Consider the following 16,199-nt stretch of genomic DNA (forward strand, 5'->3'; position numbering starts at 1 on the left):
ACCTTTGATCCGATCGCTCCCAAAATCTAATGGATTTGTCCTTTCATGATGCCAAACAAATCTAAAACAATTAAAGCCTCTCTGCGTTTTGTTTTTTTTGCGTTAAGTTGTCCACAACGCTTTCCGATATAAATGTGAATTTGTGTGACCCCCTTGACCTTTGACCCCCAACCGCTGCCTTGGGTGACAAAAGTACTATACCATGTGTCATATTAGAGGAATGGGAATTTTAATTTTGAACATTTTAGAGTTAATTTGCTTTAAATCAAAACAAAATTGACAATTTAATCGCAAAAAAACGATTTTGACCTTTTTGTGACCTTGACCTTAACCTTTGATCTGATCGCTCCCAAAATCTAATCGATTTGTCCTCTCGTGATGCCAAACACATCCACAAAATTTCATGACAATCTGCGAAGTGGTTTTTGTGTAATGTTGTCCACAACGCTTCCCAATCAAAAACTCCATTTTGGTGACCCACTTGACCTTTGACTTCCACAGACTAACTAGGGTTGCAAACACGATACCATATGCTATATCAGTGGATCGGGATTTGAATACTGAACATTTTGGACTTAATTTGATGGAAATCGGAACAAAATTGACACTTTAATCGCAAAAAAACGATTTTGACCTTTTTGTGACCTTGACCTTGACCTTTGATCCGATCGCTCCCAAAATCTAATCGATTTGTCCTCTCATGATGTCAACCAAGTCCACAAAATTTCATGACAATCTGCTAAGTGGTTTTGCGTAATGTTGTCCACGACGCTGCCCAATGAAAAATGCTTTGTGGTGGCCCCCTTGACCTTTGACCCCCAACTGCTACCTTTCATGTGGCATAGCCTAGAATGTAGAATTGAGTAATGAACATTTTGGTGTTGGTTTTATCTCGTTCGGATAAAAATTGACCACGTTATGACGAAAAAACGATTCTGACCTTTTCGTGACTGTGACCTTGACCTTTAATTCGATTGCTCCCAAAAGCTTCGCCTGGCGTCCTTGAGTAACTGCACATCATCTCTGAAAATTTCATGCAAATCGGTCCAGCAGTTTTTGCGCAATGTTGTCCGCACACATATTTACCAATAAATAAATACACAGGGGTCAATACAATACCTTCGTCAAACGAAGTTTGCGAAGGTAATAAATCTTAATGTACCGAGGAGGAAAAACAAAGAATTGATATGTCTATTAGCAATATTTTCGACAAGACTATTGACATTGTTATCAAGGACAAAATATTGACTTTAATTTAAGTTTTTCATTTTTTTCTCAAATAAATGGAGGAGAGAGTGAAGACATTTGTAAGGATTCTTTATGTTTTAAAAATTAAGATTCAAATGTGCATGTTGGCAACTAAAAAAGTTTTCGCACTCTGTTGGAATTTTTCTCATAAATAAATGAGTTATTGTCTCAAATGTAAAAAGGAAACTAATACTAAAAATATCTCATATTTTAAAAGTAAAAATAATAGGGTCATATAAAAAGGTACATGTTCGGTGTGTGGTTCAAAAAAACATCAATTTATCTCCAAACACAAACTCGGAGGAGATACACAAAAGTTTTTATCAGGAAGTAAATTTACAACTACTGGAATACCAGGGGAATTACATCTACCAGGGTATTCTTTCTGTGGTCCAGGCACAAACTTGGATAAAAGATAAGATGAGGCAGACAATCCTAAACCATGGAGTAAACCCATCAATAGGGTTGATGAAGTGTGCATCAGACACGATATTGATTATGGGAATACCACAACTTTTGAAGAAAAGCATGAAGCCGATAGAGAAATGTTGTATAATTTGTCTCTGATACAAAATCCAACCTTGAGAGAAAAAGTTGATAGGTTCATCGTGAAGAAGATGATCAGTGCTAAATTGAAACTTGGACTTGGAAATTCAGAAAAAAACTTGTAGGCTCTAATGATGTCATTAAGATTGAAGAGCAATTAGCTGAAGAATTACATAAACCAATATTCACAAAGTTTCAGAGAAGGAAGGTTTATTCCAAGGAAGTTGATTATATCTGGTCCACTGATTTGATTGAACTCAATAATGATAAGGGGTACAAGTATGCTTTAACAGTTATTGATTTGAGGAGTAGATACGCGTGGGTTGTCCCTTAAAAAAAACAAAACGGGTAATATTCTTATGTAAGCCTTTCAACAGATATTTAATAAATGTAAGAGAAAACCTAAAAAATTGTGGACTGATGAGGGTAGAGAGTTTTATAACAAGACATTTATGAATTTTCTAAAAAATTACAGTATTACATGATACAGTACCTTTAATGAAGGAAAAGCCGTTGTTATTGAACGTTTTAATTGTACCTTAAAAGAGAGACTATATAAAAAATTCACACAACTCGGTTCTCAACAATGGTCATCTTTTATTCAGGATATTGTGGATAAGTATAATGACACGATTCACACGTCAACGAATAAGAAACCATCAGAAACATTTACAAAATTAAAATATGAAAAAGAGATTAATGTGAAAAAGCCTAAGTTCAAAGTTGGTGATGTCGTCAGAATATATAGATGGAAATCTCATTTTGAAATGGGTTATACAAAGCAGTGGACAAATGAACTTTTTAAAACTGTTTATGTAATTGATACAGTTTCTTGGACTTATAAAGTATATGATTTGGAAGGGCAACAGATTTTAGGTTCATTTTATTCACAGGAATTACAAAAGACAAAACAAAGCAAATAATACTGATGGGAGCAATAGTTTGGCGCTTCACTCCCCTCTACTATACACCTTTATGGACACTCGAGGACCAAGTCCGAGGTGTATAACACGGTTAAACTAGAGGGGGAGCACTCGGTAGAGTGCAAAATCTCCGCTGCCAATACTGCTGGGTCACTTAAGTGAACCTGATATCCGATTCATTATAGGTCAAAACGGATCAGACTCTACTGAACCACGATTGAATAAATTAAACTAGATCGACGCGCATGTAGAAATGCCCCAAAAAAAAAAAAATCGAAATTTTTTTTGAAAAAAAAGTTGCAAAATTGTTTTTTTTTTCTCCAACAAATTTTTTTTTTTGGTTGGAAATCACTTAAAACATGTAGAAATGCAAAAACAAAAATTCAAATATTTTTTCAAAATGGCTGTATTGAACTTTGGACCAAGTCCAAAATCTAATGGCATGATCCTTGGACCATACCTAATTCCCCCAACAAGTTTCGTCGAAATCCGTCCAGGAGTTTTTCTGTAATACTGTTCACAAACAAACAGACGGGTGAAAACAGTAACCTCCGTCCATCTTCGATGGCGGAGGTTAATTAAAAAATATATAATGTGTGTCAAGGGGGACGTTCTTAGATCTGTGAACCCCAAACACAGAATCCTCAACTGCATAGTCAAGGCTTAACTTTTGTTTGTTGGTGTGTGTGTGTGTGTGTGTGTGTGTGTGTGTGTGTGTGTGTGTGTGTGTGTGTGTGTGTGTGTGTGTGTGTGTGTGTGTGTGTGTGTGTGCGTGTCTGTGTGTGTGATAATATAACAGGGAGCATAATCAACCCTAACCCACCCTTACCCACCTTAACCCTCACATTCAAAATCTCAACCCCAACGCAAACCCGCCCTAACCCTCACATTCAAAATCTCAACCCCAACCCAACCCAACCCTCGCCCAACACAATATCTTTTTTTTTTAATACGTATTTCAACAATATATATTTTTTTATGTTTTTTTCTCTTTTAATTCTGTCTTTTAAAGCTTCCAGGTTTGATGAAGTAGAAAGGGGAAGTGAGAACCTTCCTGCATCTTCTTCCCAGATCTAACAATATATATTTTTTGTTTTTTTCCCTTCTTCCAATTCTGTCTTTTAAGGCTTTCAGGTTTGATGAAGTAGAAAGGGGGAGTAAGAACTTTCCTGCACTTTCTTCCCAGAACTTTCTTGATATTGCTCTCATCAAGCACCATCCAACAAAGAATCACATCGATAGGTTGAGATCCCCAAGAGTCTTGGTAGAAACCAAATTTCAAGTCTCCAAAATAAACCCAACTTTCCAAGTCTCCAAGGTATAACCACATTCCTGTTGAGTTTCCAAGATATGTATCACATTGTGAGTTATCAAGCCAGAACCCACATTTCAAGTCTCCAAAATAAAATCAACTTAAAAAGTCTCCAAGGCATAAGTAATTTCCTGATTTTTTTTTTTTTTTCAAAATTTGTGAGTCTCCAAGGTCGGCTTCATATTTAGAACCATCTTGGCAGAACCCTTTTCCCGAGTCTCCAAGGTAGTTTTTTAAACCATCAAGGCAGAACTCGTTTACTGATTTTTTTTTCAAAATTTGTGAGGTCTCCGAGGTAGGTTTCATATTTAAAACCACCAAGGATAACTCATTCACTGATTATTTTTGTTTTTTATTTTTTAATTTGTGAGTCTCCAAGGTGGGCTCCATATTTAGAACCATCTTGGCAGAACCCTTTTCCCGAGTCTCCCAGTTAGTTATTTAAACCATCAAGGCAGAATTCATTTACTGATTTTTTTTTTTTTCAAAATTTGTGAGTCTCCAAGGTAAAACTTGTATTCTGGCTCATGAAGGTATAACTTGTTCAGTGGGTATTGTCTTGATAACTCGCAATGAGTACTATTGCTGTAAAACTTTTTCAGGATTTTGCTGGTCTCCAAGGTATAACTCTTTGGTTGGGTCATCAAGGACGAGCTCATTCTGTGGGTCTTGGTCGCTCATAAGGTCTTCAACCAAGCCAACAATTTCGTCCCAAGTTGTGGCAAAAGCAGTATTTTTCATATTGTATTTCAGATACAATTTCCTGAGAGAAAATAATAATGTATTAATTGAGTGATTTAATTATTAAATGGTTATATTGTTACGGTTGTAGAAATTCACAAAACACCATTCAGGTATCCCAGAGATCAGTTATGTCGATAAGTCTGTGTTCAGATAGATTTCCCCACCGAGGTCTAAAGGGATTTATTCATGAACCGGGCTGTGATCTTTGAGGTAGTGTTTTTCTTTTGCTATCTTTATTTTGGACCAACCGCCTCTCAACCACCACCAACCGCATCTCAACAACCACAGCCACCTTCTCCACAACTGCCTTCACAACAGCCACCTTCTCCACAACCGCCTTCACAACAACCACCTTAACCACAACCGCCCAACCACACCACCATTACAACCACCACAAAACGCCAGCCACGCCACCATTATGACAACCACAACCACCACCGCGTTTCCACCTCAGAACACGGTTGCCAGAAGCCTGGTATTCATCGAGGGAGAACAGACGACGGCCTCCCGCCCCCCCCCCCAACGAATAACAACTCCGCCGGTCAACGCAGGAGACTCCCAACCCTGCGAGTGGATTCTCAACACGTGCAGGAGAAAAACAAGAAGCAATAATGAATGCGGCGCAGCGGAGAGGGAACGGCCCCGATTGAGCGGGAAAACGGCTTCTTCTGGAAGTTTCCCTCGCGCGCTGGGAAACGGGAGGGGGCGAGGGGGAGGGGCTATACAAGATGTGCTGAGGAGAATCGCGCTCTCTCTCTGGATCGCGCACGCTAAAGCTCTCTCTCTCTCTCTCTCTCTGGATCGCGCTCTCTGGGTGGTTGTGAGGAAGCCCCCTCTCTCTGGGTCTGTCATGACGAGGTCGGAGGCGCAAGACGCCAGCAGAGGTCTGTCGTGACGAGGTCGGAGGCGCCGAGACGCCAGCAGAGGTCTGTCCTGATGAGGTCGGAGGTCCGAGACGCCAGCAGAGGTCGTTGTCGTGACGAGGTCGGAGGCGCTGAGACGCCAGCAGAGGTCTGTCCTGATGAGGTCGGAGGTCCGAGCCACCAGCAGAGGTCGTTGTCGTGACGAGGTCGGAGACGCCAGCAGAGGTCTGTCGTGACGAGGTCGGGAGAAGGAGGACGGGGCCCCGAGGATTCACCACATGGTCACGTTTTCCTTCCTTCTCTTTCTATTCGGGGTTTTTGTATGAGAGATGTGGCGCCGTGTCCTTAAGTAAACCTGTTTAAGTAATTGTACATAATAAATAGACCAACGGTTGTAGTTCTTCTTGTCGTGCTTTTGTTGATTGCATTGCTTTTCTTTGCCTTGCATCAATGCATGTGTATTTGCCTCGCATAATTGTATACGTGCATGCCTGCATACGTGCTATAATAATAAATGTCCTCGTGTGAATGTTTACCCGTTCGTTGCGTCTTTTCCCTCAATTGAAGTTCCCTCGATTTCCCTTATCAATAGATAAGAGGTTTGAATCCAGTTCATCAACTTGAAGGTTTAGTTCCATACAAGTAGTAGAACTCCAAAGTCATCCCACTCAAGCTCAGCACAGCACTCCATTCTCAGTAAAAGTAAAATATGTTTGAAATGGAGTCTGGGTTTGAAGCTTTTATAGAGAAACACTGGTGGGTGTGGTTTCCTTTTTCAAAATGGAGAATTCTTTGAAAATTCCCTGGGCAAGCTCAGGCAATCCTTGTGAGTTCGATGTTGTTAGAATGGAGAATTTTTTTTCAAAATGAAGAATTCTTTGGAAAATCGATTAACAGGAAATGATGTAAGAGTATGTGGTCCTCACAAAAGAGGGTGGGGCTTAGTAAAAGTGTGTGGGGCTTCGAAAATGTGGGCGGAGCTTAAGGGAAGTTGGGTCATGAAAAGTGGGTGTTGCTTAAAGGAAGTGGGCGGAGTTTAGGAAAAGAAGTGGGCATGGCTTATGCAAAAAATAATCTGCAACTCAGGGGGAGGTCAGATGAGATCAATGAGAGAAGTATATCATTTCATAATGACACAAAAGGGGTATCTTGAAAAATATAAAGATTCAAATGTTTTATTTTTAAATATTTTAGATGGGGATTATTGTGCAAAGAAAATTAAACTATTGAAGGAATTTGAGAATGAACAAATCTTTATAGGTTCAATGAGTGAGCTAAACAATGTGCATTGGTTATTTGAAAAAAAGTTCTCCGAGGCTAAAAGGGGAGACTATTAAAATCTCCATTCACTTTCATGTTTTAGATATTTCAACAGCAGAGAATTCAACAGGTTGGGATAAAAAGGAGGTTTCTTTTTTAGGGAAAAAATATGAATCGCTGAGAATCCCCATTCACTTAACATGGGGGAAAGTGAGCCAGAATGAGTATATCTACCCCACTTGTACCCACTATTTTCCTTCTCCCACCACTGCACATCCCTCTCCCTAACAGTGTGGTCCATTGTTTTGAAGGCCCTGTTCTCACATTACCGATGTTTCCATTCAAATGAATGTCGCAGGTCCGGATATTGTACGCCTCATGAAAACATTCCTCTCGCAGGATGTTCCAATTCCTTTGTCCTAAAACCTGCTCTTCTGCTCTTGTTCACCCTCTCTCTGTTCTATTCACCCTCTCATTTGCCCAAGGTCATCTGCCATCTGTTTGGAAATCAGCAAACATGACTGCCCTGTATAACAAGGTGCGAAAACAGATCCCTGCAACTACATAGCAATCAGCCTTCTCCCAATCATCAGCAAGGTTATGGAATCCATCATCGCTTCAGACATTAAATCCTTCCTCTTCTCCAATGGCCTGATTTCCGATCTTCAATTTGGTTTCAGACCAGATCACTCTACCCTGGATATGCTGCTTCTGTTCTCCCAACAATGGGTGGAGGTCCTCAATGCGAGACTTGAAATCATAGCCATATCCATAGACATATCGTGTGCTTTTAACATGGTCTGGCACCCTGCCCTACTCACCAAACTCTCTTCCTATGGTATCGAAGGCCATCTCCACTCATGGCTCGCAGACTTCCTCTCCTGTTGCAGTCAACGTGTGGCCCTAAATGGAGTTCTTTCATCCCTTCCTCCTGTCCAGGCTGGAGTTCCTCAAGGTAGCGTTCTGGGCCCTGTTCTTTTTCTGGTTTTCATCAATGATCTCTCCGACTCTCTGGAAAATCCTCTTTATCTCTGTGCTGATGACTTCACCCTCTGCCGTATCATCTGTCATCCCTCACACCGGCATGCAGCAGCTTCTTCGCTCACTACAGATCTAAGTAAAATCACAAACTGGTCCAACACATGGAACATGTCTTTCAATCCGGACAAATCTCACACACTCACTATGTCAATCCGATAGGACCGTTTAGAACACCCCCCCCATCCACTTTCTCAACAATCCTCTGGAAGAAGTCCTTTCTTTCAAGTTTCTGGGTCTCACTATCTGCCATGACCTTTCCTGGGAAAGCCACATTTCAAACCTTGCCTCCAAAGCCAATCACCGACTGGGAATCCTCCATCGTGTAAAGTCCTTCCTCGGTCCACCCGAGCTTCTGACCACCTCCAAAGCTTTCGTCCGCAGCCTAATGGAGTACTGCTCTCCCCTCTGGGCTGGTGCTCCTGCCTCCCCCCTTTCTCGGCTTCATGCTGTGGAAACCAAGACATTTAGGATCATCGGCATCTCCCACGATGAGGCCGAGTCTTTGGGCCTCTCACTCTCTCACCGCAGGCTGGTCGGTGGTCTTTCTGTCTTCTACCGTCTCCTCTCCAGCCTCACTGCCCCCTGCGCTCTCTCTCTCTCTGTCTCTGCGATTTGTCCCCACCACATTTCCGCAGGGCGCTCAAGGTCTGCCAACAACCCCCTTCTGGTAAGATTATCAAAATGACGAATCACTGCTCACATTCACTCTTTCATTCCTCTTTTTCCCTGCCTTTGGAATAAACTCCCTCACTCGATTGAATCCCATTCTTCCCTTCAGGCCTTCAAAACAGCTGTTCACCACCACCTCTTATCATCTCCCATCTAAATCCTCAATCTTTTCTACCCCCGTTAATCCACCCCTAACCCCCTCCTTCACATTCACTGCTTTCCTTCCAGAAAGCCCCTGTAATGTCCATCTTGTATTCCCCATGTTCCCCACCCCATCCCTCTCCCTTCCACAGATCTAATGTCTCTGTTCCCCACTGTTTTGTCCTCCCCCTCCCATCCCTCTTGTCTCATGCCTCCCTTGCTGTGCATTGTGTGTTTGCTCTCATACGAGCCTCGACAAGGTATACAAAAAAAAATATTCCTTTGTCTTCCTCGGCTATTCTCTCTCCGCTTTGAAAGTCCCCATAGTTATCGCATTGGTGTTGTTGCTGATGATGTGAAGATTCAGACGTACCCCTCCTCACCCTCTGGAATACATTTGGCTGCATGTACCTTTCTGCAGTCACATAATAGTTGTCTATATGGTTAAACCATCTCCTGAATGGTGATGACGATACACACCTCAATTGCATCAAACGTGGATCAACTCTTTACCTTCCATCCCAACCCTCATTTTCTCATATGAAGCAAATTCTGTATAACTCTGCCAGCTGGCTGGGTGTTTGCTTCGTAACAACCAACTACGTCATTGAGGCAAAGGCCTTCCATGACTGTGCGTTTGACTTGATCTGTAAGCTTTCCAACTGGTATGTCCTCCCTCCTGGACATGCCAATGATTAACTTTCCATTCAACTTTTTTTGTGTCCACTCTACCATACATTGCTTCTCTGACCAGGTTCTTGCCGAAGCCGATATTTCTGTGGCTAATGTGCGGGAGCAACCTCGTTGCCTTGAAATATGGCAGTTAATACAGGCCGATCGGCAGGACTGAATTCTACAGATGCAAAAAGGATTGGGCGACCACGTGAACAGCACCTGATGATTCCATCTATTCTGTCCACCCTCTCAGCCATCATACACTGGCTCGAGCGAAGGTGTTGAGAACTGCTTTCTCAAACAAAAAAACGGGCATCTTGAAGCAAATAATGATGCAAAGAATGTTAAGTGGCTCTTAATTAATTGCTGTACAAATTGTCTTTTATTTCCAATACTTTACAATGTTGTTTTGCATATTGTTACAGATGTTTACGGTGAGCTGGAAGTGAAGTGTGAACATTTTGACGCTTGTTCTTCACAAGGTAAGTCGATAACTCCAATTCCCTGTCTAAAAATATCGAATTGGCAAGGAGACATTATAAATTTGTGTTTCCTTAAATACGATTTAAATACCCTTTTTGTATCCAAATTTGAGACTAATGGGTGAGCTGGAACGGAAGGAACATAGTGGAAAGAGGGTAAACGTACCAACAGCAGTGAAGAGGGACATTTGGTTCAGGGGAAGAATACGAGTAATGAGAGAGGGGGTGGAGGACACAGGAGGTGAACCAGTTGGACACGAGCTTAACCACAGCAAGAAATGGGTTGAGAGAACAGAGATGAAACGGTAACAGAACAAATGAATGGAATAGGGTGTTTTGAAGCCCTGCAGGGAAGAATGGGATTGAATAGACGAAACAAGAGAACAGACACAGTATTTGGTGCTTTCTTCTGTGCGTATCCTGGGGTATCTTTAATGCGTTCACACATGCAATCGTCAAGTTCTTGAGATATTGTCTCAGGCAGATGTTTCTTATTTTTGCTGTTTTACACTTCTTCTCTTCTCAGACGAGCCCAGATTGGAACCTTACTCTTCTGTGTATGGATATCTGAGATTGTGAATAAATAACGGACAATCGAAACAGTTTGGATAAACTGGGTCAGCAACTGCGATCATCATATCCACCTCTCACTGTGATCAATTGGTGGAAAGACACCCTAGTTAAATCTGGACGAGATGAGTTACAAAAACTTTTCAAATTTCAACAGATTTGGGTTAAGGCATGACAGGCGACTCAAAATATCAACAAGAAACATCATGAATTAACTTTGCAGATTTTGAGGCTCATGCGATTCATAAGTTTTATGAAAAAGAGCCAACAGACTGATGAAGGTGAAGCCAGCAGACAGATGACTCGTACGTTGGGCAATAGTGAAGTACACCATGGTGGGTAGAGTTCTCGTGGCTGGGACTCTGCTCTATGGGATGACAGGTGGAGGTAAGTTTATGAAGTCGATAAATTCATGCAGATTGTATTGGATCGAACGAGAATCTTTTGTCACGTGCTTCCGAGATCGTATTGACGAGTGTATGCCCCACTCAGGTGTACTTTAATGTCGACTTTCTTCACGCAGCATTCGTCAATTTATTTTTCCTGTGCAGGCACATCAAAAAAATAACATGTCGATGCTGAATGTGAGATTTATTCATGAATCAATATTCTCCACTGATCGAACACTGGATTGTGTACAATGCACCAGGTTCAGCGGAGGAGAGACATCTCAACGGTCACTCTCATCAGAATTTGAACAATGTCCAGGTGAAGGAAGAGATTGGTGAAGATTCCTTTCCAGCAGATGGTGAGCTCAGAGGACTAACGATGCAGAATTATTTTTTACTGAGGACTTGCTGTGCCACATGTCACTTTGTATTTGTCACTTGTGATATCTAAGACACAGTAAGACTATTTTCCTTTTGTAAATTTGTTCAATTTACTGACAAAGTTTTCTGTTGAGAACGATAAAAGGATGTGCAGGAGTTGAGAGCAATTTTGATGGTGTTGTGAGAAGCAAAAACACCATGGAGGTCTTTCTGAGTGACAGCTCCCATGTAACTATCTTTGCCTCCACCAAAGGTGGACGGAAGTTATGTTTTTCACCCGTTTGTGAGCGGGATATCTCAATATGTTATGAACGGATCCGGACTAAACTCGGTGGACAGGTTGGGTTTGTAACGAGGACTAATTGATTTGATTTTGGTGAAGATCCACATCTGGATGACAATTTTCTTAATCACCTCCAACACGTAAGGTGAACAGAGGTTATGTTTCCACCCCAGGCTGTCTGTGAGCAGGATATCTCAGTTATGGATGGATTTGGATGAAATTTTGTATCCGTGGATGAAATATGGATGAAATTTGTTGGACAGGTTGTGTGGGTAACGAGGACGAATTGATTAAATGTTGGTGAAGATTTGGATCCAGATCGAATACAACAATTTAAGTGATTCTTCACCATTGAAAGATGGGGCCAAATACGATTTTATGTATTTGGCCCAGTTAGCTCTGGAAGGCTGAAGAGTGTATCAAAAGACCATGAACTTCGTCTACAACACTAACCACTGGCTGGATCTTCGCGCCCAAGGTCGGTTTACCGTGCCGGTAGCTGTGTAGCGAATATTACTTGGCCGAGTGAACCAGCATTATTCGCCGCACCCTATCGTCCACCACATCAAATTATCACTTGGGCCGATTTTCCCAGAAGCGCCATCTCAGATCAAAACTGAGCAGGATAAGTCAAAACATGATATCAAATCTTTCATGAATTTATTACACAAGCTGGAAATTGGTGGGAAAATGGCATTTGGGGAATTCAAACTGGGAAATGGCGAGATAAATCAGGAAAAAGGCAAGGCAAGCGATATTCACAAATGTACAAGCACATATACATTCCCATTATCCCCTATACGATATACCCACCATCGGATGCATTAAAACAATTACTTCGCAACTCTACGCACACGGATACAAACACCCAAGGAAATGAGAGAAATTTTGAGAAGCAGTAGTGAGGGGTCTCCTACAAGCCCCGATGCACCTTTCACAACCCAGGCTGTGATTGTTTGCCCCATTGCTCGGCAGTTCGAGTTTTCCTCCCACGCGCTTCCTCTTGGATCCCTCCCTCCGTTTTGTTAGCGCCCCGGTTCTGTGGGTGTGCTGGATGTTCTTGGGCCGAACACGATTTGCTAAGTGGGAATACCATTCGATCCTGTGAGGTGAGGCGTGGGCTCTCGACGGTTACAAGATATTGTGCGGTATTTCCAAAAGTTGTGGACAGATTAGTACGAAACTTGGTGGATGAGTTGAGTAGGTGAATTAGATTTTGGTTCAGGTGCAGATGCAGAACCAGCCTATCGGTGGGATACAAAATGTATACTGTTCAGCGTGGCAGAGGTATGCGATCTACCGAGTGCCGTTCTAGTTTACGGGAACGTCGTCATAATGGAGAATTGAACCACAATGGTTTGTGAATATCAAATGCATACAACCACATACATCATGCACAAAAATTTACCTCATTTAATGCAATTAGATAAAAACGAGTCAATATGCATCGGCGGCAACGGAGAACAAAGGATGAAATCAACAGGATGTTGATTGAGATATGTTTTCAGCTTTCCTCCTATATCTTTGTCATGTTAACCTCATGACCGAAGGTGGAGAAAGTTTTTGTTTTCACCACAGTCTTTTTGTTTGTTTGTTTGCAGGAAATCTGAAAAAGTTGCTGACGGATTTGGATGAAATTTGTTGGATAGTTTATGTGTATGACAAGGGTGAACAGATTAGATTTTGGTGAATACCTGGATCCGGATCCGGCTACGAGAATCTAAGTGATTCTTCACCATCGAGATAGGGCCAAAAATGATGTCTCAAAAAGTTGTGGACGGATTTGAATGAAACTTTGTGAATACGTTTGGTGTGTGATGAGGAAGAATTGATTCAATTTTGGTGAAGATCCAGATTCGAGAGGTTAAATTTGTTGAGTGAATGTGGTATGCATGGTGCGAATGAATGATTGGGGGGGGGGGGAGGGAATCTCACCCAATGGACCCTGGGGACAGTAATGTTAGTTAGTGGGTTAGTCAAATTTACCAAAAGGAGGTCGTTTTGTTTTTGGTGTGGGAAGAAGGCTCGAAACCTTTTTGAAGGGTGCAGGAGTCCATTGACTGGCTTGGAGCGTGGCTGTTGTAATGAGCGTATTGAGTAGGGGGCACCCCGGGCACCGGACTAGTTCGCCAGAGTAGGCCATGGGTCCAAGGGACCGGGATAGTGTACTGCGCACTGGCGACCCTCGGAAAGGGACCTGGAGCACCAAAATGCCATGTGGGCATGGAAGGGGGGCAATGGCAGGAAGGGCACCCCCCCTCACCGCGTTCATAAGGAGCAGGTAGACTCGGAGACAGCCTCAGGGCTCAGGGGTGTCGTAGTTAGAGTTCGGCAGATGGAAGTCTCTGCCAGTTGAGCCATGCAGCCCAGCCACAAAATTATGCAAGGGCACGAGAGAAAATTTGTGGGCAGGGCCCAAATTGATAATGGACACCAACACAGGCGACGGGAATCCTTGTTTCTCGAACCAATAGTTTAAAGAGACAGGTGTGGTGAAAACCCCCGGGGATAGTTTATAGTTTAATAAAGGATAGGATAGTTAGAAAAAAACTGTACCCCTTCGCACCATCCATCCCTTTGCTCTCCAAAAGCCGCTGGACCCACCTTGGGAAAGATTGCTGAACTCTGTGGAGGCTATTCTGAGGCTTTGTTGGGCCTCGAGGCAGGACACTAGTCTCTTCGTTAGTCCCCTCAGAAATAATTTCAAGGGTTGGGAGTAGGCTTGACAGGATAGGTTAGCCAGACAAAGGCAATTGGAGGGTTAGGGACAAGCAATTATAAAAGAAAAAAAAAGGGGGAAGTCTAAATTTTGTTGTTGCAAACTAAAGGAGTGGGATACGAACCCCTCTACCTCCATAGAAAATTTGCGGGATTTGAATCCATAACAAATTGGTGTTCAGGAGCGGGGTTCGAACCCCTCCGACTCCATGAAATTAACGGGATTCGGATCAGGGGTGGACGGAGAAAACCATCCCCCCCCCCCCCGTTCCCTCCGAATTGAGAGCGAGTGAAATTTATTCTCAGACGCACCATGGCGGGCCAAGATGAGCTGGCTCAGGTGGGTGTAAATAAGCAAAATGGCAGACGAGATCGGCGCTGTACGTGGGGAGATGACCGAGTTAAAAGGGAGTGTGGAAGATGTCTGGCCCGCAATGGAGGTCGGGACGATGAGCGACGCCACCACAATAATTGGGGAGACGTGTAAAACTAGACACGAGGGGGCGACGGAAAAATTAATAGAGACGATAAGTCAGGAATTAACGGAAATAATAAACGAGGTGACGGAGACGCAGAAATCAAAAGAGGGGGACGAATTGCATGAAACTAAAGAGGAGCACACACAGGTAGAGATAGGAGGGGACAATGGGGTTCAGCATGGGGAATGTTTCGTGACCCAGGGCGAGCATCAGAGTAACCTCCCTCAGGAACAGGGGGAGACGGTATGCTCCCTCGAAGTGGACTGCGACCAGGTGAGTTTGGTTGGGCCGTGTGAGGTCGAGCGGGTGTATGATGCGTACGGGTCCATGTAGAGTTTGGGGTGGGGGGGTAGAGATCCTGGGACCCCTTGAGTTAACACGAATCCCCGATGTGATTGTCCCAGAGTGCGTGTCAAGGTGGGCGAGTGGTGTGAGTAACATTGCGTGCGTGCATGGAAATGGACGTCGGACAGATTCAGACGGGAGACGGGAAAAGCAAGCCTGGAAGGCTACAAAGGGTTAATTTGGCAATCGCAAAGGCACGTACGAGGTCCATGGTGCTTGTCGCGCACGGTCCGCACGCGCGTGGCCGCGCGATCGCAATCCGGCGCGAGAATGCTCCATGTCGGATACGAGCCGGCCGCGTGGACGGCGAAAATGTAGATGGCGAGTGTTGTGTGAATTTAGAGTGGACGGGTCCGCATGCGGGTGCGTGTGTGAAGCGCCACGTGTTCTGTTCGCGGAACACACGGAGCGGGTTCCCAGGACGATACGCTTGTGCGGGCCTGCATGGGAAATCGTGCAGGTTCGGTGCGCGGGTGATGTCACTGGGGACCTCGTGGCATGAGTTACGGGCGAGCGGCGCGTGTTGGCTCGCATGGCGGACCCCTCAAAGGCGAGTTCTTGTCGCAATTAGTGGTCGCCTACAAGGCCCCATGTATTGCCCAATGAAAGGCACGAATGGGCGTGCCGTAAACCGCCACCCTGGAGGGGCAAGGTTCGAGGGGCCTTGCTACGAGTACACGGCCCCGGCGAGGATGTGGTAAACATCCTGCTTGGGCAAAGGACCAATAGTTAATGGGAAGGGTTTAGTGTAGATAGACTGGCCTCATGGGGGCATGAGCCGTCCTCCATGGGGCCTGTGGAACAAGTTGGTGAGAATTTAGTTTAGATTTAGAAATCGATCGGGAGATATGGACAGACATGGAATGTGTAGTGGGGATGTAGCTTCGTTATAGAATGAAATGGAACGTGCACGAGTTTAAGGGATGACGGGAGCACGAGTTAGTTAGGGGAATTTAGTTAGCAGAATGGCAGTGTTGAGTGATGGGAGTGAGTTGAAAATTTTTTTTTTAATTATGTGTACAATGAGTGAATGTGGGACAGCGGGCCCAAGTGTGAATGGAGCGAATGTGGAATGTATGGTGCGAATGAATGAGTGGGGGGAGGAGTGAATCCCACTCCTGACATCAATT

General features: G+C 43.6%; 1 protein-coding gene across 26 annotated transcripts in view; it reads left to right on the forward strand.

The window, feature by feature from the left end:
- LOC147010026 (uncharacterized) overlaps positions 1–16,199 on the forward strand; it is a 147,880-nt gene that overhangs the window by 60,208 nt on the left and 71,473 nt on the right. For 22 of the 26 annotated variants that reach the window (XR_015052670.1, XR_015052665.1, XR_015052664.1 and 19 more), the window contains 2 exons: positions 9,848–9,904; positions 11,124–11,222. The exons of 1 other annotated variant lie outside the window; for it this stretch is intronic. Coding sequence is in view for 11 of the 25 variants with exons in the window: in XM_085861065.1 (XP_085717191.1) it covers positions 9,848–9,904; positions 11,124–11,222 (156 nt within the window). In the remaining 14 variants the exon portion in view is untranslated. Of the gene's footprint in view, positions 1–3,611; positions 4,036–4,056; positions 9,701–9,847; positions 9,905–11,123; positions 11,223–16,199 lie in introns of those variants that run through there. 3 more of the 26 variants (XM_085861072.1, XM_085861071.1, XR_015052661.1) reach the window with 3 other exon arrangements.

This window comes from Eptatretus burgeri, chromosome 17, assembly GCF_056783735.1.
Source record: "Eptatretus burgeri isolate ZD-2024b chromosome 17, Ebu_testis_v1, whole genome shotgun sequence".
NCBI classification, from domain to species: domain Eukaryota; kingdom Metazoa; phylum Chordata; class Myxini; order Myxiniformes; family Myxinidae; genus Eptatretus; species Eptatretus burgeri.